At 48.0% G+C, this 22513-nt stretch overlaps 1 protein-coding gene across 13 annotated transcripts in view; it reads left to right on the top strand.

Annotated features, from left to right (window-relative positions):
* EIF4G3 (eukaryotic translation initiation factor 4 gamma 3) overlaps positions 1-22513 on the top strand; it is a 144151-nt gene that overhangs the window by 84960 nt on the left and 36678 nt on the right. For 12 of the 13 annotated variants that reach the window (XM_027693140.1, XM_027693139.1, XM_027693137.1 and 9 more), the window contains 5 exons: positions 750-850; positions 3522-3644; positions 8324-8432; positions 13822-14736; positions 21651-21739. In XM_027693140.1, coding sequence (XP_027548941.1) covers positions 750-850; positions 3522-3644; positions 8324-8432; positions 13822-14736; positions 21651-21739 — 1337 coding nt within the window. The remainder of the gene's footprint in view (positions 1-749; positions 851-3521; positions 3645-8323; positions 8433-13821; positions 14737-21650; positions 21740-22513) is intronic. The other variant, XM_027693129.1, reaches the window with a different exon arrangement.

The following is a 22513-nucleotide window of genomic DNA, read 5'->3' as shown; positions in this document are numbered from 1 at the left end:
CCCCTGACACCGGATCCGTGGGCAGAAGGCAGCTCTGCTCTGCCACCCTGATGTCTGGCACGTTTTTAAAGCACTCAGTTATTGAGCCAACATCATTCCATAAAGGAAACCATAATGAACTGTATTGGCTGTTCCAATGTGAGCAGCACCACGGTGAAATTCTGCACTAATCACCGTGGTCGTGCTTTTCGTGAGCTGCAGCATGAGAAGAACATTGTTTGTAATTAAATTTTCTGGTTATGCTTCGGAACAGACTGCAGTTGACCTTGCAAATTGTTTGTGTTGGTCTGACTGAATTTCTCTACAAAGGCAAAAAAAATGATAAAGCAACAACAAACTCACCTGTTTGTCAGTCAGGGGAGTCCAAGGATGGTCTTTTAGTGCCTTGATGGTGTCCACAGGCCCTTGGGAATGGATGCACATGGCCACCATTTTACCATGGAAATTAAAAATTCTATAGTGAAATAATTAAGTAAATAAATTTAATTAATTGGTTGGTTTTAAATAATTAAATTATTTTTAATAATGAAATAATTGTAATAATTAAATAAAAATTAATTTCTTGTCTTGATGGAGGAGCAACTTCTGTTGAGTGAAGTGAGGAAGAGCAAACCCAGATCGTTGTTAGAAGTTCTGGGGTTTGGAGGAAGGGAGGAGCCCGTGGCCAGTTTTACCTCTTGTGCTTGGTTTTAGTTCATTACCAGCCAAACTGAGCTTCTCCCTGTTGTTCCCTCCTCGTTTCCCCCCAGGAACACCGTTCTACCCCAGCCAGCCCGTGTACCAGTCCGCACCCATCATTGTGCCTACGCAGCAGCAGCAGCCACCACCCGCCAAGAGGGAGAAGAAAACGGTGAGTGATGGCCCTGATGGACACATTCCTTGGGGGATTGGAAGGTGGAAGGAAATTAATACCCTTCTTAAGCTTAAAACTGAGCTTTATCTTCGCTGGAGGCCCTGGCACAGGTTGCCTGGAGAAGCTGTGGCTGCCCCATCCCTGGAAGTGTCCAAGTGTCCAAGGCTTGGGGCAGCCTGGGATAGTAGAAGGTGTCCCTGCCCATGGAACAAGGTGAGCTTTAAGGTCTCTCCCAGCCCAAGCCATTCCAGGATTCTGTGATTCCCAGAAAGGTTCCACCTTACCTGTCACAGCCAAGTGTCACCAAACATTGCACAGTGCTGAACTGGGGCCTTATTTTCCATTTTTCCATGGGGACCCTCTGCTCTGAGTTTGGGACATCTCAGCCAGTCAGGAAGGAAAAGATTTTTGCTGTTTTTTAAATAAACATCAGTGAAAGCAGCAGCATCTCCCTCAAAGCCTGGGATCCCTACTCCTGCCTGTGCTGCTGCTGAGGGTGTTCCCAAAGAGCCAGGTGGGAATGAGCAAACTCAGCTCAGCTTGGGAGAATGTTGGGGATTGGTTCAAAATGACAGAAAAAAAGAAATTATTGAATATTATGCCTTGGAAAAGGTAGAAAACCAGTAAGTTGTGGATGTATTTGCAGGCTCAGAAGAACCTGAGCACATTATGGAAGGGGTTTGGAGAGCACATTCCCACTCTTTTTAATTCACTGGTGGGAATTGGAGAGAGGCAGATTAATGGAATTTAAACCCATCTGCAGGTGGATGGTGGGGAACAGTAAAGGTACATAGGGAGAATGTAAGGTTTAAACAGGAGAAGATGGGGGTGGACTTGAACTGGTGAATGAATAATTTGTAAAGATTGAAAAGGAAATTATACCAGTCTGTGTGTGAGAGTGGTTTGGAAATGTTAAAAGAACTCTTTTAACAGTTTGGGGGGGGAGGGGGAATATAAAAAGGGACATGGGCATGTCTCAAAATGCAGAATATTTGTATCTGTGGAGTTTTGAAGGTGATCTGAGGTGATTCAGGAGACTGGGAGAGCTGAGCTGGGCTCACAGGAAAGGCCTTTCTTGGGGCTGCCCTCAGCACAGGGGCTGCAGCTCTTTAGTCACCTCTTCAGTCCCCAGGAGTCTCTTTTCAGCATCCCAAACACGACATGCCCAGATCCCTGATGCCATTGAAATGCAGAGCTGATCAGACACGCTCAGCTGGGATTAAGGCAGTTCCATGCCAGCAAAGCCGAGTTCTTTGAGGCAGAAAAGGGATTTTAAATGCCCGAGATGCTTCTCTCTGAATGTGCTATTTCAGTTTGCTAATTGGTGTTGCAACTGAAGAAATGAGGGAAATTAAAGAAAAATTAAATGTATTAGTGTACCCACCCCCACATCCACCATTAGTTGGGTGTTTAAGTAACTTCCAGGCAGGGAAAGCTTGTTTTAGTGGCATTGACTCCGTGTCAGGGGGAGGAGAGGGCAGGAATTTGTGCCAACTCTCAAGTCCTTGTTGCTGTGGTTAATTAAATGTTTTAGCAGGAAAACCTCATCAAAAATAAGAGAAGCCCAACATCCTGAGTGCCATGTGTGCATTTGTGTCTTCATAACCCAGAGTGAAGCAGCCACCCCACGATGCTGAATGTGATGAACCACAAAACCCTTCTGCACTTTGGTTTTATGTCACAGAATCCCAGAAGGGTTTGGGCTGAAAGGGACCTTGAAACCCATCCAGTTCCAACCCCTGCCATGGGGGGATTATGAGGAGCATGGTGGTTTCCAGGGGAAGGGTTCTGGTGTCTCTTGGTTTGCTTGGAGTTGTTTGCTTGGATTTCTGCATGGAATTACTGAGAGTTCAGCCAAGAGCTGTGGAGAAGGTGGGTGGACACAGCAGCTCTGGCTTCAGGTTTATCAGACTCTCCAATTCTTACTGAAGATGGAAAGCTCTGTTTCACATTATCCCAGACAGTTTGGCTCTTCCCCGTGTCCAGGGACATGGATTGGCTCAAGTGTCATTGAGGGTTCAGTGAGTGTGTTCTGGAGTGGTTTATTTTGGAAATTATCTTTTCTTCCCATTTTGGGGCTGTGAAGAGACTCACAAAAACCCACTTGTTTCCTAAATGCTGCTGAGTTTTATAGGAGTTTTGTTTGTTCTTGCAGTTTCCCTTTCTTCCTCTCAGTGTTTTTGTTTGATTCCCTCTGTTTTGGTGGAATGATTGATTTGTTTTCCCCCTTTCCCAGCAGCTGGGTTGGCATAGTCACAGAGTTTCACATTAGGGTAAAACACAGCCTTTTTTTTATTCTTGCCCTTTTCACTGCCTGGCAAGTTTAGCTCAGTACCTGAACTGTCCCCCAAATCCTCTAAGTTGCAGGAAACTCCCGTCCCAGCAGCAGAGACCAGATTTGAATTACAAGGGACACGTGTTTTAGCCCGACCTGGTGTGGCTGATGATTAAATTAGGTTTTGATTAAATGAGGTTTGGAGATGAAGGGCTGACATGCCATGCATTTCAAGTTATGGGAACAACCCCCATCCCAGTGCTCCTGCCCAGCCCCAGCTCAGCCCAGTGCTGGGTGCAGGGGGGGTGCTGGGAGCGGGTCCTGCCCACGCTGCTCTCCAGGGACACCGGTGATGGGGGGTCGTTTGAATTATTTCTGTGTTCAATCCCACAGATCCGAATCCGGGATCCAAACCAGGGAGGCAAAGACATAACAGAAGAAATCATGTCTGGAGGGGGCAGCAGGAACCCCACCCCCCCCATCGTCAGACCCACCTCCACCCCGACTCCGCCTCAGGTAACGAAGGTTCCTCCTCCCGGGGCCTCTGCTCTGCTCTGCTTTGCTGTGTCAACCCCAATGCCTTGAGCTTCCAGACACCTGCATTCTCCTAAACTATCCATGTTCTTCAAGGATTATTGTTTATTCCCAAATTTGGTCGTTTTTACCACCCGTAGCTCGTCAGTGTGGAGCTGCAGCACTGCTGCAATCCCCCCTCCCTTTGGATCAGCAGCAGATTTCAGAGCTTGGGAAGAGTTTCAGTGTTAAAGGAGGAGACAAAATACCTGTGAGAAATGAGATGTTTCTCTGTTAGTCCTGAGCACCTGGGGAAAGTCCATGTCACACATGTGATTGATTATACACCCTCAGTTGCATCTCTGTCCAAACTAAAGACTTTCTGCCTTAGAGGTGCTGGTTTAGAGTCACCAGAAGGAGCAGGGCTTGGGAATTTTCTCAAAGAGCCGTGATAAATCTGTCACATGTTTGGCCTCTCTCTGTTCAAACTTAAAAACGCATTTTTCTGATGTGGGAAAAATCATAAATATCCCAATCTGACATTCTCCACAGCTCCTAAATCCCTTCTTGTCACACACCTTTGAGTCTGACCCCTTCAAGTCTCTGCCTGGGGGCCTGAGCAGAAGCCATGAAGGTTGTCCAGCTGATGGGGGGGCTGTGGGTCAGAGCCTGGCTGGGGCTGGGGTGTGATTTCTTCTTCCATGTTCTTCCCTGTTGGATGTCACCAGGTTTTGCCAACTTTTTAGGTGAAACAGCCTATTTTGAGCTGAAACCTTCCTTTCCCCTCCACGTGTGAGTAGTTTCCTGCTGACTGTGCTGAGGCAGAAGCACGACCTTGCCTGGAGGTTGTGCTGGAGTGGGAGCTTGAGATTCCAGGAAGGTGTAACTGGGACCACTGAGGTGCAGCAAGAGCCTGGCCTGCAGATCTCCCCTCGTGAGGCCAGTGGGATAGTTATGGATTTCAGTCATTCCCAGGCTCAATCAAATCCTTTTGTCACCTGAAGGCACCACCTTGTGCTTTGTCACCTGCTTTCTCCTCCTCCATCGTGGGCAGCACCCGTTAAACTTCTTTCCATAAGAGGAGACACTGTAGGTGTCAAACATTGGAATCCCAGGGAGATCTTCTTCCATTTCTTCCTGCTGAAAGACTTTCCCCGTTGGAAGTGGGCAGAGCTGGAACCAGCCAGGCTTCCCGTGGTGTTCCTGCCCGGTGCAGCGAATCCAGGCTCTTCTTACATTCTGAAATCTATTTTAAGACACTGCAATTAAGTCAACCAGAAGGAAATAAATGTGTTTCAAGAGGAGGTTAACAAGCCTGAATTTTGATCAGCTGTAATTTGTATGCAGAGCACAGCAGTGATGTCCAATCACCTCCTCCAAGGTATGCAAATACTCCTTTGTTTAATATCCAGCCTTCCTTCTGATGAGGTGCTTGGAACCACTCTTGGTAATCACAGAAGAGCTCTGAAATTGGGCTCCCTAGAAAAAGTTCATTAGTGTAACATAACTGAAAATTTAAGCCCACTTAAGCCAGGAAAATTCCAAGTTATTGTCCCAACAGCTTCTCTAAATCAAGTCTTTGGGAGCACGTTTAATATCTTGGATGAAATTAAATAGAGCCTTAATAACTGTGCTCAGGGGCTGAATTGCAGCAGTGTGGGTGTTCCTGTTTTGAACAGGCTCAAATCAGGGAATTTTCAGTACTCAGCCATAACTATAGAGATGCTCATGGTTTATGGGCAGCTCCTGGAAGAGCTGCTGGGGTTTGTTCCACCCCCTGCTCCTGGGGGGGGTTGGTGGGATTTCATCTGGTTGAACACTCAGGATGTGAATGTCCAACCTCAGGGCTTGGCAAGGCATCACCTCCTCATCTAAGCAACGTGACTCCCAGTCCAGGGAGATTTTAGAATGACACTAAATTCTAATAAAGCTTCTTTATGTGATCCTGGAATCACATTCATATTTAAATGTTCCAAGCACAGGGGAAGAAACTTCCTCAAGAAGTGCAGGAAGCCACTGCTGTAGACCACTCCCTGTCCCCTGTATTTGTAAAAGAAATGCTTTTATAATAAAAACAGGTTTCCAAATGTTTCATATTCCATTTAAATTCAAATTATTTTTTGATTTTTTTAAACTCAAAACTCTTTTTTTTTTACTTCAATAAAACCTGAAGCTTCACTAACACAAGCCTGAAGCACCTTCTTCTCTCAATAGATTAAGTGCTGAATAGCAAAAAATTCTTGGAATTGTGCTTAACATCAAAAAATTCTTGGAGTTGTCCAGAAAATGAGCTTTGCTGCCAAGATGAGCCCTGTGCTTTGAGCCATTTCTGTGCTTTTTGCAGCTCCTCCTCCGTGTTCAGCATCACTGACCAAGAAGTGCTTTAGGTGGAGTTTCCCAGTGCTCCAACAGTGGGGTTTAATTACTTTTTAGCAATGAAAGCGCTTTAAAGTTCCTGCAAGAGAAGCTGGAGGGCCGTGGAGATATTATCTGTCCATTTCTAGCAGAACACTTACTTTCCACACTGTGTTTTTTGCTGGGAAAGTGAAGAAAACCCAGGACCAGGATCTGATTATGGTGTTTCCTCAGCACTGACTTCCACAGAAAATCACTTTTTAAAGAGTAAATGCTCTTACTTTCCTGGCAAACCTCTCCCAGGTCTCAATGAGTTTGTCAGACCTTGTGTTTGCTGGGTCTCTGGTGGGGTGGAAGAACCCAGAGCCAACCCTTGCAGCATCATAAATCACGGAGTGATTTTCAATGGGCCTTTTTCCTAGAAAGTCTCTAAATGCTCCATTTTGCAGCTGCAAGGCTCAGTGCAGGAGCACCATTTATTCATTTGCACAACCATTCCCACAAAATAAATGAGTGTTTCCCACATTTCTTAAGGAAATACAGTTCCTGACTCACAAAGTTTCTGGGCTCACAGTTTCTTCTTCACTGGTCTGCGTTCGTTCATGGGGTTCTTGTCACCTTTTCCCCATGGATTTCATCCGTACATCTCCTATAAAATGAAAGTCCTGATCTGCTGAGGGCAAGGGGGAAAATGTTCTTTAAACCTGCTCATTTGTAAAGCTGGGTTTTCCTTGGTTTCTTTCCTTCAGCTGGAGGTTGGGCTGCAGTTCTTCATCCATTCTCCAGCTGATCAGTCAGGCTCGTTCCTGGAAGAGGAGCAATCCCAAAGAAAACTTCAACCCTTCACCCCTATTGAGATTTTGGTTCTTATTTTTCCAGATGTGCTTTTTCCCAATCCCCCTGAAATGGTGAAAATTAGTGTCTTGAAGATAATTCCATTGTCATCCTGCTCTGTGGAGATGAAACAGCTGGAAAAGCTGGAAATGGGAGGGAAAGAGAAGAGGAGCAGGTTGACAGAGAGTTTCTTTGCATAGGGAAATAAGTTTTTCCTGGATTTCTGAGAGCCTGTGTGAAAGCAGGAATTAGACACCCATGTCTTGAGCATTCTGCTGGGTTTGGATTGTTTAAAAATCCCTTTTCCTGTCGATGTTAGAGGAGTTTTTGGGTGTGGAGCTGGGTGAGAGCTGACACCTGCAGGGAGCTGCCTGGCTTTCCACCTGGGATTAGGAAATTGAGATTTAGCCCCATTTTCTTCTGTGCCTGGTCCCTGCTGTGTAATTAAGAGGATTTTGTAGCTGCCTTGCCCCGTCTGTGTTCACTCAAACAAGTTTCTCACCTTTGAGGTTGAGGGAGTTGGGGCAGTTACTTGATCTTCCTTAAATTCTGAGATTAAATACAAAGGATTTTACCAAACCTTCATGAACACAAGTGAAGTGTTTGCCCATTAATGATGGGAGTTAATTAAAATATGTGTTCTCTGCCCCAGGCTGGGGCTCCTTCAGTCTTTCATCATACTTTGCTGGTCCTGCAGTTTTGTTCTTCCACACAGACAATCTCAGGCTCTCTCCGTGTTGTTTGAGAATCAGCTCCTCCTGCTCTGCCTTGAATTGCTGCCCAGTTGGTTTTATTCTCATGTTGCCCTGCAGGTCCCACCCCCAAGGCTGGTTGTGGGTGATTTTTTCATACAACCACCCCAAACTGGGTGATTTTCCTGCTGATGAGTGATGTGTGTGCAGGGAGAGACATCTGTCCACTGTTCATACACTCCTACACACATCACCAGTGGATAAATACAGAGAAAAGGAAATAAATAGACATGAAATCTCTGAGGTGGTTGAAATAAATGATCAGTTGAGGAAGGAGTCGAGTCCCAAAAGGGAACATAAAAACATGGAGGAAAATTCCTGCTGCCCCTGGAAACTTAAATCACAGAGATCAGGAACCTTGGTGTGTGTCCTGCATGGAGAAACATTCCTGCTGCTCCTGGAAACTTAAATCACAGAGATCCAGGAGCCTTGGTGTGTGTGTCCTGCATGGAGGAACATTCCTGCTGCCCCTGGAAGAAACGTTGGGAGAATCAAGTGTGTTGACAACTGTGCTGTGCTGTCTCTTCCTTGCTGTTCTTTTTTCCCTCTCCCTGCTGCCTTTTCTTCCCCTTCCCATGTACTTTTAGAACTTATCCAACCACCCTGTGCATCTTTCCTCTTTATTTTCCCTGCCTTTGGTTTCTCCTCTTTGTCCCACCCAATCCCACCTCCCCACTTGCCTGTTGCTCCATGTTTTCCTGTTCCCAGGCTCATTTTCACCCCTTTGTCCTTCCCCCCCAGCAGGTGCCCAGCCAGGTCCCCGAGCCCACCCCTGCAGGATTTGGGGCCGTGGAGACCCCCCAGCTCTCTGCCAGCACCCCCAGCACTGCGGCCACCACCTCCAAGCAAGGTTGGTTCCTGGAGGTTTCCTCCCTGATTATTTTTAGTCGCTTATTTTTCCCCTCCTTTCTTGTTTTAGTTTGAAGGTTTCTGGCAGGGAGACAAGCAGGGAGCAGAAATAGGAGGGGAGGGACTTCTCTCCCTGCAGTGGAACGTCTGAAGTGTGTTGCTAAGGGGATTAATTGGAATTTGCTAATGTGAAACTGGTTAAAAATAATTGTCTTCCAGCTTCTGTGTCCTAAACGTTGTTTTAAAGTACGTAGAAGGGTGAAGCTCCTCTCACCTCTGTGCCATCCTCCAGAAAACAGTGTGTTTTCAGTGAAAAGCTTTAGCCAGAGAGGCTTTGGATCATTTGGATGATCAGCCATAGCAATGGCACAGAACCAGAGGATCACGTGGCTCCCCCAGAGCTACTCGTGTGTCTGTCCTGCAGCAGTGGGCAATATTAATTTAAAAAAAATTAAAATTAATGTGCAAAGTGGCTCATAAAGCCCAGAGCAAATTTTGCTGACTTTGGTTAAAATGGCACAGATGGAAAAAGTTTCTTAAAAATCATCCCTTGGCCAGTGCTCTCAGGGACAGGGTGGGATTTTGGGATGTCTTATGCAGGGCCAGTAGTTGGACCTGGTGATCCTGGTGGGTCCCTTCCAGCCCAGGATATTCTGGGATATACATTGGAAGGGAGATTTTTTTAAACTGTTCAGAGGAGTGTCCCAGGAGAGCCAATGGACATTCCAGGGCTCTTCCCACACTGGAATTTTGTAGCCATTCAAAGCTTAATTCCTGATGTGTGTCCAGCATCCTGTCAATGGGCTGGGTGTTGGGATGTGGAGCTGTCACCACTCCTTGCTTCCTGGTTATCCAGGGTGCCACAGCCTCCAAGGGTTCTACCTGCAGCCACCTGTGCAGGGAAAGTTGGGAAGTTCCATCTTCTCCTCCTGAGTGTTGCCTTTAAACTTTGAGCCTGCTGAGACCTTTTATTTCAGAGTATTTAGAATCATGGAATCGTTTAGGTTGGAAAAGTCCTCCAAGATCATCAAATCCAACCATTCCCTGCTGTGTTCATCCCTAACCCACGTCCCCAAGTGCCACATCCACGAGGTTTTTGGACACCTCCAGGGATGGTGATTCTGCTCTGGGCAGCCCCTTCCAGTGCCTGACCACCCTTCCCATGAAGGAATTTCCCCTAACATCCAATCCAAACCTCCCCTGGCACAGCTTGAGGCCGTTTCCTCTTGTCCTATCACTCGTCACCTGGGAGAGAAAAACTAAGCCCCACAGCAGCACAGCTCTGGGAGGAAAAGGGAGGAAGCCAAGCTCTCTGATGCCCCTCGATCCCAACTGCAGCAGGTCACTGCTGGGGAGCCAAGGGCAGCATCCCTGGGGCTGATGTGGCTCAGAATCAAACACTGACTGCAGATGTTGCTCCTTTATGGCCCCAGTGTGGACATCAGGCTTTCCCTGTTCCAGTGAGACATCGCTGCACTGCTGCAGTGTCTAGAAATGGATTGGAAAAGGCTGAGAAAGGACCTTTGGGAGATGGTCTGGTCCCCACTGGAAGCGGGGCTGTGGCTCTGTCTGGATCTTGGTGCAAACCTTCAGTGTCCCTGTCACCCGAGGGGGGGTGGGTTTGGTGTCCCTCGGATCCCCTGTGGCTGTGCTGGCTCAGCTCACAGGCTGCTGCTGCTGCTGCTGCTGCTGCCCAGCTCAGGCACAGCTGCTCTTCCCGGCCCACGTTCCCTCTGCCAACATTCCCAAGTCCCTCTCACTGCCAGGGCCATCCTCTGAGCACTCCAGGGTGCTGGTGGCACTGCTGAACACAATGCAGGCACTAAAATGCCCTCTGGAGAGAACTGATGCTGAGCTGTAAAGCCACAGAATCCCAGAACATCCCCAGCTGGAGGGACCCGTAAGGATCCTCAAGTCCAACTCCCTGCTCCTCACAGGACCACCTACTACTGAACCACAGGACCAGGAGCTCCTTGAACTCTTTATCTCTGAAAATCCAGCACTTTCCATCACAGTATTTCATCCCTGTGTTAGAAAACATGGATCTCCAGGACAAACAGGTCTTCTCCCTCTTCTCTCTCTTTAACTTAATCCCTTCTTAGGCAAGAGTTGGACTCGATGATCCTTGTAGGTCCCTTCCAACTCGGAATATTCTGTGATTCTGTGGACTGTGAGCAAGCTGGAACTAAGTGTTTATTTAGTTACAGAGCTCTGACAGTGCTGGTTTAAATATAGATCAGGACTTGACTGGGGTTTAACACTGCCAAGCTTTCCTGTGTTTATCTCTGTTCCATCCCAGAAAGAGTCAAACATTTGTTCCAGTCCAAAAATTGCTAAAGAGCACATTTATGTAAGCGCTGCAGGGAGAGCCCTGGAATAACACCCAGAGCACTGGGGCAGGGCCTGGGGGGACAGAGCAGTGCTGGGTTGGTGTCAGTCATAGACATTAATTAATAGACACCATTAATATTATTTGAACTGAGCTGGTGACTTGAGGGCAGCACAGCTGTCCAGAAACACATGCCAAGGTATCAAAATGGTTTTTCACTTTAATGTTGAGCTGGTTTTGCTTCCCAAATCAAACCAGTGATAGGTGGATAGATAGTGCATGACTGAAGTGTTTATTAAAACCAGCATTGTTGTTTCCCTGAAGTCCCCTCTGCTGTGGATCAGATTCCCCCCTGTGCCCTTCACCTCCTGCCCTCCTTCGCCTCCACTGGAGTTTGGTGTCAAGGTTTCACTCTGATTTTGTGATACCCTGGGATGGTTGTGCAGTTGTTGGTAACTGTGAGCAGCATTTGGCCCCTTCCCACGGGCTCGTTCCGGGCGTGGAGCCGCGTCCTGTGCCGGCAGACCCGGCCTCTGCCACCCCTCACTGCCAGGACCTGCTGCTGGCTTGGGGCTGAAGTCATTCCCAGGGCTGGATTTGGCATTGCATTGCATTTAATATCCTTGTGGTTTTTTCTTTAAAAGACAAGCCTTTGGCATTTCACAGGATCCCAGAGTGCTTTGGGTTGGAGGGACCTTAAAGTTCATCCCGTTCCAGCTCACTTCCATGAGCAGGGACATGTTCCACTGGACCAGGTATAGGAATTGCTGCTATAATACCTTGAAAAATCACATTATTTAGGGACAAGCTGTTCCTATAGATGCCCCTGGTGTGGATATACCAGCCAGGCTGCTGGAGGCAGGGATACTGCTGGAGAATCCAGGTCAAGCCGAAGGCCAGGCATGTGGAACCTGGCTGCAGGCCAGGCTGTGCAGGAATTGCAGTGGGATATAACTGCATGGGATCAGAGCTGCCCACTTTTACTGCACTTGCACAGTTTCAGGGGGATGTTTGCAGCATTATCCTCGTTTTAAACCTCTTTCCAAACCCTGCAATGTATCAGATGTGGAGAATGTACAACAGGATTTGTGGAAAACAGACTAATGTCACATCCTGGAGTTTGGGAAGCTCCAAAGCCCCTCTGCTGACACTGGTGCTGCCTCATGAGTGTTTGCAGCGGAACAAAAGATGGAAAAATGGCAGCGAGCCCAGCAGTTATTGTCAGATCAACACCACAGAGCACAGAGGAATCCCTGTATCCAGTAACATCTTCCTCATCCCCAGCTCTGGGCAGTCTGTGCCACCAGGACCAGCCAGCAGCCCAATCCTGGCTTTTCCAGGGGGTCTGTCTGCTGAGTGTGTGAAAGGACCCTCAAGGAATAATTCTGCAAAATTTATATTAATGTGGAGATTTAAAAAAAATATCTCTTGATCTTTCCTCCTGCACAGCCTGGAGCTGCCATAAATACTGCCTAGGTATAACATGAGGAAGGATCTCAGCATATTTAGGAGGAGGGATCTGATCCAGCTGGGATGAATCGTGTTGGTTTGTGTTTTCCCTCCCCAGTTGTGTCGTTTCACGTGACTCTGTCACACTTGGCAGGGATGGGAGATTCTTCTCCAGCACTTGGAAGTTTGTTCTCCAGGATAGGGGTTCAAGTTCAGATTTGCTTCTCATTAGCCAAATCTGTTCCTTTGTTCTTTGAAATCCCCCTCCTCAAATCACTTTTCTGCTGGAGCATTGCACACACAACCTGGAGCCGTGGCCAGGGAAGGTGTGGTTTGAAGGCAGTGAGTTAAAGCACTGGTGTCAAACCCAGCTGTGCATTTTTGCTGAGTTTTATCTCTCAGAATGTTTTTCTAGACACTTCAAATGCCTTTTTGTTTTTTTGAGCATTCTCATTTGACTCAGGGAGAGAATATTCAGGCAGTTGTTAATAGCGAGCTGTGAATGCCAGGAATGCTCCCTGAGTTCCTGCAAAGGACCTTGCAGGAAGCAGAGGTGACAAGTTTTCTTTTCTCAACCAGTTCCCGGGTCCTTTTTCTTCTGTGGAGCCTCCAGAACCAAACTCAGCTGTTGGGACACTCTCTCCCATCTCTTTCCTCCTCCCAAGCCCTCTCCCTGGGTGCCTCATTAAATTGCTAAACTACTGCTTTGGCCCTGCTCCTCTGTAGTGCTGCTGACAGCTGGAAGAAGAGCTTGTTATTGCTCCAGCTATTCCTAAAGGTGGGACTCGATGCTCCAGGCAGTTTCAGATGGGTTCTCCTTCAAAAACCCTTTGGTTCTTCTTCAAAAATCCTTTTGTTCGCCTTCAAAAACCCTTTCCCTGCAACTGAGTTGTTGAATAAGCCCCAAATGGAAATCCAGCAGAGCTGAAGAGCCCAAGAAAAGCCAAACCTCTTCAGTTCTGCCTGAATTTGGATGATTTAGGGTCAGTTGTGGCCTTTGATTTCCTAATCTGAAGAGCAGGGTTTGTGCCTCTGGCTTTTCCAGAGTTATTTTTGCTGGTGTGACAGTGGCCTGAAGGAGTTTAGTGTTCCTGCAGGATCCTAAAAGATTTGTGGCAAAGGAGTGGGAAGCAGCCCAGAGCTGCAGCAGAGCTGTGGGAGCACAGCAGGGACGGGATCGCCGGGTCCCTCTCTGATCCCAGCAGCAGTTCAGGGCTCAATATTGTTCTCTGGGCACAATATTTTGGGGTTTGCTTTGATACATTTCTTCCTAACCTCTCATGTAATCAGTTTAACCCATTCCCCTTTGTCCTGCCACTCTCTGTCCATGTAAAAAGTCGCTCTCCCTCTCTTTTATAAGCCCCCTTTAGGCACGGGAAGGCCACATAGAGTCTCCCCAGATCCTTCTCTTCTCAGGATAGCAGGGGTTGCATTTCCAGCTTTGCTGTCTGGACTTTTCCTTTAGATGCCAGATGAGCTGCAGGTGCCTCTGGTGTCTCCTGGAGCTTCCTGGCAGGAAGCAGGAATGGGAACCAAGGGGGTTCAGCCACCGAGCTGGAACATGGGGTTGCCTCGCTCTTTGTAACGTTGCCTTTTTATTCTCCTTTCCCAGAAGAGAAGCCAAAACCAGATCCAGTATTAAAACCACCTTCTCCAGTCCTCAGACCAGAGCCTGCTGGGGAGAAGAAAGATCAAGCTGGCCAGACCACCGAGGCCTCCACCCCCGTGGGAACCCCCTCAGAACTTCCTCTCGCTCCATCTCCTCTCCCGGCCGCTCCCGCCGCTCCCGTGGCAGCTGCTCCTGCAGCTGCTGCTGCTCCTGCTGTCACCGTGTCCAGCAAAGCCCCAGCTGAGCCGGAGGAGAAATGCGAACTGGCCTCCCCGGAGGAGGAGGAGGCGATGCCCGTGGTGCCCGTGATGCCCGCGGTGCCCGTGGTGCCCGTGCCCAGTGCCACGCCCTGCCCGGCCCCGGCGGAGCCCTCGCCCGCGGAGGAGCCGAGTGCCGAGGGGGGTGTGGAGCCCAGCAGCGTAGCAAGTAGAGATTCCCCAGGGCCCGGCGGCGCGGAGCTAATTAACGAGCTGATTAACGAGGCCAGCGGCGTTAATGACACGGGGGCTGCTGCCCAGGGCGGGGCAGAGGGAGCCCAGCCCGAAGCTGCCCCGTTGACTGTGGAGCCGGAGCCCCCCGAGGCCCCCCCGGCAGAAGGGGACAGCGTGGTGCCATCATCTCCCACTGCTCCTCCCGATGCTCCCTCTCCTCCTCCCACCCCACCTCCCACCCCGCCGCCTCCGTCTCCTCCGGTTGCCGTTGCTGCTGTTCCCACTACAACTCCTTCTCCACCTCCTCTCCCGTCTCCGAGTGCCCTCCCTGTTGTCCAGGGGGATTTAGAAGGAGAGGAGAGCACAAGAACTACTCTTAGCGAAGAGGTGAAAGATGCTGAAAAGAAGGAAGAGCCGGAAGCCGATGGGCAGCTGGAGGAGAGCGCGGAGGCTCCGAGTGTCAACTCGAGCAAGAGTCCTGTCCCAGGTAAGCCTTGGCACCGTGGGCTGGTGTGGAGGATGAAGGAAAGGGGCCTCTGGGGTTCTTCTTCCAACAGGTGTTTCTATTGGAAAAGTTCCTGCTGTGCTGCGTAACTGTTGCTGTTGCAAAGTGCTGATCTTGGTTTGCAGGGATAAAACACCCTCCAAGTTGTTCCTGAAGGAGGCCCCTGGCTCGGATGTGTGTCCTGGGGTGGGGTGGGTTTGTGTGGGCCAGAAGGGTTTGGCTTTTGTGGTGACACAGGGCTGTTGGAGGGGGAATTTAGAGGACACTGCTTTGTATGGAGTCATGGAATGGTTTGGGTTGGAAGGGACCTTAAAGCTCATCTCGTTCCACCACCTTCCACTGTCTCAGGTTGCTCCAAGCCCTGTCCAACCTGGCCTTGGACACTTCCAGGGATGGGGCAGCCACAAACGCTGTTCTCCCCCAGGTGAGTGGCTGGTTCAAGGACCTGTGGCTCTGGATTTATGAATCTGATAAACACTTGGGCCCTGAAGCCCTTGGGATGAACATCCTGGGCCAGGGATTTCCCAAAACCCCTGGAGTGGGGCCTTTTCCAGCTATAAAAACATGGCACAGTGTTACCACACGTGGGGAAATGAAGTGGACCATCAAAGCTCTCCCAGGCAAAGGACAAATGGTGTCACACACCACTGTTCCAGACCAGTGTCCCACCCCAGGGTCACACCAGTGTCACACACCTTCACCTGCCCAACCTTGGTTAGTGAGGCTTTTGCTTTTCCTCTGCAAAAGGAACATCTGAGCAAACTCTACAGTTTACAAATTTACAATTTTAAACTTAAATTTTATGATTTGCAGTTTGAAATTCACTAAAAATTGCAATTTCTGCAGCTGCCTTTTAAAACCCAGCCTGTTTCTCCAGGTCATTCCCTTTGGCCTGAGCCCTGTGACATCCCTGGGGTGGCATTTCATGGATTGACACAGACCATGCTTGTCTTCTTGGCTGTGTTTTCTATGGAAAACTGCTTTTTTTCAGGAATTCCTGGAGGTGAAACTATGAAAAAGAAGTTAAATCAATCAACTCCTTGTATTTGCTGCTGGGGGGTGTAATGGTGGCTGTTCTGCACCCCAGAGATGTTAAAGCATTTCATGTGTCACATCTTCTACACCGTGTTCTGGGGTTACTTAAATTCCTTGGAATTTGGTAAAGTTTGGGCAAAAAGGGACAAAAAGTCAGTTGTGGTTTGGGTCTTGTTGTCGGTTATGTGTTGGTTGGTTTTTTTTCAAGTAGCATTTAAAATAGGGATTGTTTTGGTTGTTTAGTTGGGGCTTTTTTAAGTAACATTTAAAACAGGGTTTTTTTATTTTATTCTTTTGTAGATGAGGAGTGGCCTCAGCACATCTCAGGCCAGGCTCTGCTCTGGATTAAATGAAATGCAAAGCTGAGGTTGGCCCTGTTCCATGTTTGTGTGAGGCTGCTGTAGGTCAATATGCTGATCTTAAATAAAATCCAATATCTAGAGGAGATCAGAAAGATCCCTTCACTACACCAGCCACGGGGGTTTTTTCCTGTTAATCTTCTTCTATTTTTATTTTACTCGGGTCATTTCACTGCTCTGGCACTTGTTGTTCTTTCAATCTGAGCTACTTCATAACCCAAATTAATTTCCTTACAAAGGAGAGAAAAGGGACTCCGTAAATAAGGTTTTGCTCAGGCAGGTTCCAGCTTGTGCTGTTATTGCTGTCTTTGTAATGGCCTGGAGTTTAAATTAAAAAAAAATTAACTTACAGTGTTTGGGGCTTTTAATTATGCACAAGATTAATTTTAATGCTCTAATGTCATTAGGTTCCACAGCACACATTAGCCAAGCCATTGGCTTTGGCAACAGGGAGAGAAATAGTTCTCAAGTCATGTAAAAGATGACTTGAAACTCAGATTTCTATTAAAAGCTCAGGGCTTCAAGGAAAGCAAAAAGCTCTCCAAGTGGCTTTCTGTGCTTTACCCCTGATTTAATGATCTCGAACTATTGCATTTCTCTGCCAGCCCTCTTTTGAGCAATAATTTTCCAGTTCTTTCTTGGAGAGAGGAAGAGGGATTGAAATAACATCATCTGAAGCTGCCTGTTAACGCAGGAACGAGGAACTGTCTGCCATATACATTGGAAAATCCAGCTGCTGAACTTCAGGAGCAGGGAGAAAGAGTTACAGTGGTGTGTTTTCTTTGGACTGAAGGCCAAGAGTCTTTTTCATGATCTCTGGAGTTGGGATAGAAACTGGGATAAAGGAAACCTCTCGAGCACGTGCTGCGGCCCTGAGCTCTGTGACTTGGAGCAATATTGCTTTGGGGTTTTCAGCAGAATTGTGTTTTTATTTCAGAGCAGCCACAAATCATCATCCCACTGCTTTGCCTTTGAAGGGAGCTGAGCTGGGCTGACTGGGACAGGACTGTGACCTCGGAATAATCTCACAGCTGCAGCAGTTCCTCCTGCCTGTCCTCTCCATAGTTATAACCTGCCTGCCTAATTTTGGGAATAAGACCTTCATCCCCTTCCTCCCAGAGCTGGCAGGGCAGTCCTGCTAAGACTCATAGGTGTATCCCATATTTCGGGATGCAGGCAACAGCTTTTCAGGGATGAATGGAGTGATTTGCCTGTTCCTCAAGTGCTTTCCAGAACACACCTTCAGTCCCATGGTCAGGGAAACAAGACTGTGATTTTTTGCTCCATCAAACTCTGGAGAGAAAGAGAGAGAGAGAAAATATATTCACTCTTAAACATCTTCATCCTCCAGCAGTTCTTTCTCACAGCTCAGCAGAACGACTCTGTCAGTGTTTGCAGGGAGAGGCCGGAGCTGAGCCTCGGGGATCTGGGAACCTCTGCTCTTTCTTTTCCACTGGCATCAGGTTTCCCCCAGATTTCCAAGGTCAGAGGATTCCATAGGAGCACTTCTGTTGTATTTTACACTGTATTTTACCCACTCTGAACGCCTTCAGTTGCCTTGGCCTGCACAGTGAAGTTGTAGTGGTTCAGTCCCAGTGTCTGCCAGTCACCGGATCATCGTTCCCTGCTCATCAGCATCACTGGTCTTGCTTCCCTGTGGGAATGGGGAAGATTTGGTGGGGTTTGGAGCATTAAACCATGGAGAACTGCAGGCCCTTGTACCAGGTGGGTGGTTGCTTGCTGCTGGCCATGTTCCTGGTCTGAGCATTCCCCCAAGTGTGGGGTTAGACAGGACATGTTCACCCTGTCCGAGGGCACAGGTCATGTTCCTGTCTCCTCAGGAATGATTTTCTGGAGTGGACAGAGCTGTTACCTGCAAAGAGCACGAGCACGTGGCTTTTAAAGTAATTAATCCCTACTCATCTTCACTGCAAGCAGAAAAATACAGATATTATTATTATCGAGAGAGGAACTGGGTGCTCTGCCTGCAATCTGTACCCAAAACATCTCTCTGGCTAAAAGTCATCAAGGACGTAGTTTTGTTATTAAATTCTGGCTTTTCTGCAGCTGCAGTGAGGGACCAGCACTTTTCAGACAGGAAGAATGTTGTTGGTGGAGTGGAATTTCTGCAGACAAGGTGCTACCAGAGCTCCTGGCTCTTACAAGGAGCAAAAGGGGAAATAAGAGACGTGTGTCTGTCCCAGGCAGAACTCCTTGGAACACAGGAAGCCAAAAGAGCTTGTTACCCATGGAATTCAAAGGGCTGTTTCTTGCAGAGCTCGTTTATGAGACATATTTCAATATAAAGGAGCCCAGCTGCCAGCGAGTCCCGGCGTGCCTGAGCTGTGGGGGCTGTAACGAGCAACTTGGGGCAGTAATTGGAAATATCTTGGAGAAACATCTCCAGCACCCAAACCCAGAGAGGCAGAAACATAAATCAGGTGTCGCCTTTTTCTTGATTTGCTGCCGTAGCCACTGGAATATGTTTTCTTTCCCATGAGCTGGAAGGCAGTGGTGGGTCCTTGCTTTGATTTTTCATGGCATATTGGATAAAAAAGTGAAAATCCAAGAGCTGGTATTAATTTAGGCTTCACAGTTGGCACCACATCAGAGAGGAGAGGCCTCCTGTCCCACTGGATGGGCTGTGGACTCGCTGGTGGGGAGCTCCTGTGGGAAGATGTTCCACGGAGGAACGTGATGCAGCTGGAGAAATGGGCTGAGGTAGCTCTGGGCCTGCTGAGCAGATTCCTCCAGTGGTGCTGTTAGCACTGGGAGTGGTGTCTGGGATGGGCTGGAAATAAGGATTTGTTCCTCATTCCAGTCCTAAAGTATATCCATGTTGTCACTCCTTATCTCCCTTGTGTTTGTAAGCAGAGATAACAAAGAGCTCAGAGTGTTGCTTGGGTTTGCTGGTGTCCCTTCTCCAAGGGAATGGAATGATCTAATGGACCAAAAACAAGCTCTGGAAGTGTAAATGCTGCAAAAATGGAGCTGCATTTGGGCAGGAATTAAACTATGTGTGCATGTGAAGGTGCTCAACTTTGGAGACAGGAAAACTGAGAGGAAGATCAGAAGTGTCTGGAGATCTCCCTTGCCAAGAGCCAAGCTGGACACATAACTTTGCATCTCCCTATGGCTTTTGGAGTGAAACTCAGAGCTGAAACTCCACTCAGGTGGACGACGCCGTTGTCCTGACGGATTTTGGGTTTGGGAGGGTTGACACCTGAACTCACCTTTATTTCTAAGCAGATCAGCGTAAATTCTCCTTTAAATCCATTCCTGCAGCAGAAAGGAGAACTCAACAGCAGAAAAGAAACCTGCTGTCTGCTAGTTTAAGAGGGGAAAAGTTGAGCAACATCTCCAGAGATCTCTGGAGATCCACCCTGGGCAGCTCCACCACACGGGCTGTGTTGCTGCGGCTGCGGAACCACCGGGTGATGGGAGTCCTGGGATTTGAGGCAAGACTTGTTGGCAGGGTCTCAGCCTCTGTAGAGGTTTCTTTTGCCAAAAAAAGGTGGAAAAAGTGTATTCTTGAGCAGCAATAACGTTAAACATCCTGCCAGCTGAGGAAGGAAACACCCCGGACCTTTGCCAGCCCCAAATCCATGACCCTGGAGTTCAGTTCTGTGCGGTTAAAAATGAAATGTTGTTTTACACCGTGGATGATTTCCATGGTTGGAGCTTGAGAGGAGTGAAATTCTGTCAGATGAAAAGCTTTGGGGGTTAATCAGTTAAATCACTTGGCAGTGGCAGTGTTGAGGTTGTTACTGTGCAGATGTGACCCCTCCTTGGAGAAATCCCCTGGAAGTGTTGAAGTGGCATCACCAAACAAAAGAAGCCGTCGATGTCCAGCCTGGAAACAGTGGGTTGACTTTTGAAAAACTCTCCTTTTTCACTGAATTATAGCAGATTTTTGTGACAGAGGGAACTGTGGAGCCTCACTTAGATCCATGCTTTGGTAAATCCCAGGAATCACCACCTGGTCGTTCCCCAGCCTGGTTTCAGCCCAGGATGGTGGGAATAGCTCTGCTGTCCTTGCCGAGGTGCCGGAGCTGCCGTGAGCAGCAAAAGGCTGATCCTGGTTGTGTAAGGCAAAGCCCTGTTGCAATCCATGCAATCCATGCCTGCTTGGCCCTTCTTCTCCCCTCCTTTGAGCCCCAGGAAATTCAGGATTCGTGCTGGGGCTCTGCCCTGCTTGTAAAGCCTCTCCACAGGGAGCTACAATGGATGGGACATGCAGGACTCAGAGCTTTGGAGACCCAGAAGATTTTTCCAGCTCCTCGTGAACCATCAGCTCTCTGAACAACCAGATGATCTTTGAAGATTTAAATAAGACTTTTTTTTTTAATTAACCTTCACTTCTGGGGTGTTCAGCATGAAGGTAAAAATCCTTTATCAATGCCACTTTGGGTTGGGGTGGCTGTGCTGGCTGTGGTGATTCCCATGGGAATTCACAGTGAGTCTGCAGATCCACGGTCACCCACCAAACAGGGAAACACTCTGGAGAAGCCAGCAAGGCTCATATGTATCTTTTAGGATAGTGGGAACACAACAAATCCTGTTTCCTCCTTGCCCTTTGGAGCACAGTTGACTGTTACTCATCTTTCTTACTTATCCGCAGTGAAGAGCCTTTCAGAATTGTATTGTATTGTGATAAAGGAAGTGCACGCTGGGTTTTTCCAGAGTATCTGCTGGAAACCAAAGGCTGGAGCTGGAAATCTGTTTGCAGTAAACTTCAGTCACGAAATCAATCCCATTTACACTCTGTTAACTGGGTGTGTGTGTGTGCCTGGGATCTGAATCTGGGCTGGGAGCACTTGCTGCAAATTAGGAGCAGATTGGATTAATGGGTTTGTCTCCTTAATATATTGTGTGGTTTCTTTTCCCTTTGGGGGGAAAAACGATTGGAGTAAATCACTGCTGATTTTGGGAATATTCTGTGGTGTTTTCTTTGACTCAGTCAGGCAGGGAGATAATTAATGGTGGAGTTGTGAACCTGCTTATAAATTGAAATATAAATCCAGCTCAGAGCAGGGATGCAGAATTGGAGGAGTTGTCCTTTTGGATGAGATACTGGAAATTTGGGCCTGTTTATGGTTGATATTATAATGATGTTATAATTCTTGTAATAATTCTTGAGAAAAATATGTTGAGAACAACCTCCCCTCCCAGCCAGTACCTGATCTTTCCAAAAAAACTTGACTTTCTCAAGGTTCTCTTTTGCCCTGCGTGATCTTTATGCTGTTGGCAGTGACCTCCTTGCTACTCCAAGTGCCAGTTTGAGCTTGAATGAGCAACTTGGAAAACAATTCCTGTGTTTTACTGCCATTCTGATGATTGTTGTTACTGCACTGAAACCAAAAGTGGTTAAGCCAGGCTGAATCCTGCGACTGCTTCGTTTTCCTGCTCCTCAGACCAGCCCACGAGAGGGAAGAACATCCCACAGGGCCAGTGTAGCTCTGTGTAATTTAGTGTTGTGACAGATGCACAATTCCATTGCAGCCCAAACAGCTGTAACTGCACCAAAGACCTGGAAGAAACCAAAAGACCGGACCCAAGCCACTGAGGAGGTGACGGAGGCGGAGACGGAGGTAAGAGGGGCCCGTGATCCTGCTTTCCCCAGATTTAATGGGAATGTTGCTCTCTTGGAACTGTGTTCTAGAGATGTTGCTTCCTCGTTGTCCCACAGGATCCAGGGCAGAGTTTTGGGGAGGAACTTGGATATTCCTCAGCATCCTTTAGACAACAGGGTTCAGTCTGTTCCCTGTTAAAGCTCTTCAGTTGTCTTTGGTTTTGCCTAATTTAGTGACTCAGAGAATTATAGAATCCCAGAGTGGTTTGGGTTGGAAGGGACCTTAAAGACATCTCATTCCAGCCCCCTGTCATGGGCAGGGACACCTTCCACTAGGAGGTTCCAGTAGGCTTCCACCAGCCTCCCAGTGTTCGGGAGCACTGCTGTCCTTCAGTGAAGGGTGGTTTGAATCCCTCAGCACTGCCCCATTTGGGTCCCAGGCCACTGTCCTGACACAGGGCAGGTTCTACTGCACAGGGATGTCATGGCCAAAGGTTGGTTTTCCTGATGACCAGCTGATGGGGAAGCTGAGAAAGGAAAATGTTGAAGTTCTCAGGCAAAACCACCTCAAGAGTAGTTTAGATGAGTAAAGAGAATCCCCCTCGGTGCCGTTGCAGTGGGGATGTCTCAGGAAGGAGCTCTTTCCGTAATATCCTGGGTCAAACTGGGGTTAGAATCAATCAGAGAGGGAGGAAGAGAGTAAAAATGTGAAAGTTCAGACTGCCCAGTCCATGGGTAAAAACTGATGTTGGCCTGATATGGTGCAGAGGAGAGCAAAGGGCATCCCTGGGGC

Source organism: Neopelma chrysocephalum, unplaced genomic scaffold, assembly GCF_003984885.1.
Source record: "Neopelma chrysocephalum unplaced genomic scaffold, ASM398488v2 Primary Assembly neopelma1_90, whole genome shotgun sequence".
In the NCBI taxonomy this organism is placed as follows: domain Eukaryota; kingdom Metazoa; phylum Chordata; class Aves; order Passeriformes; family Pipridae; genus Neopelma; species Neopelma chrysocephalum.
Note: the sequence above shows the minus strand (reverse complement) of the source record. Positions and strands in the feature narration are given on the sequence as shown.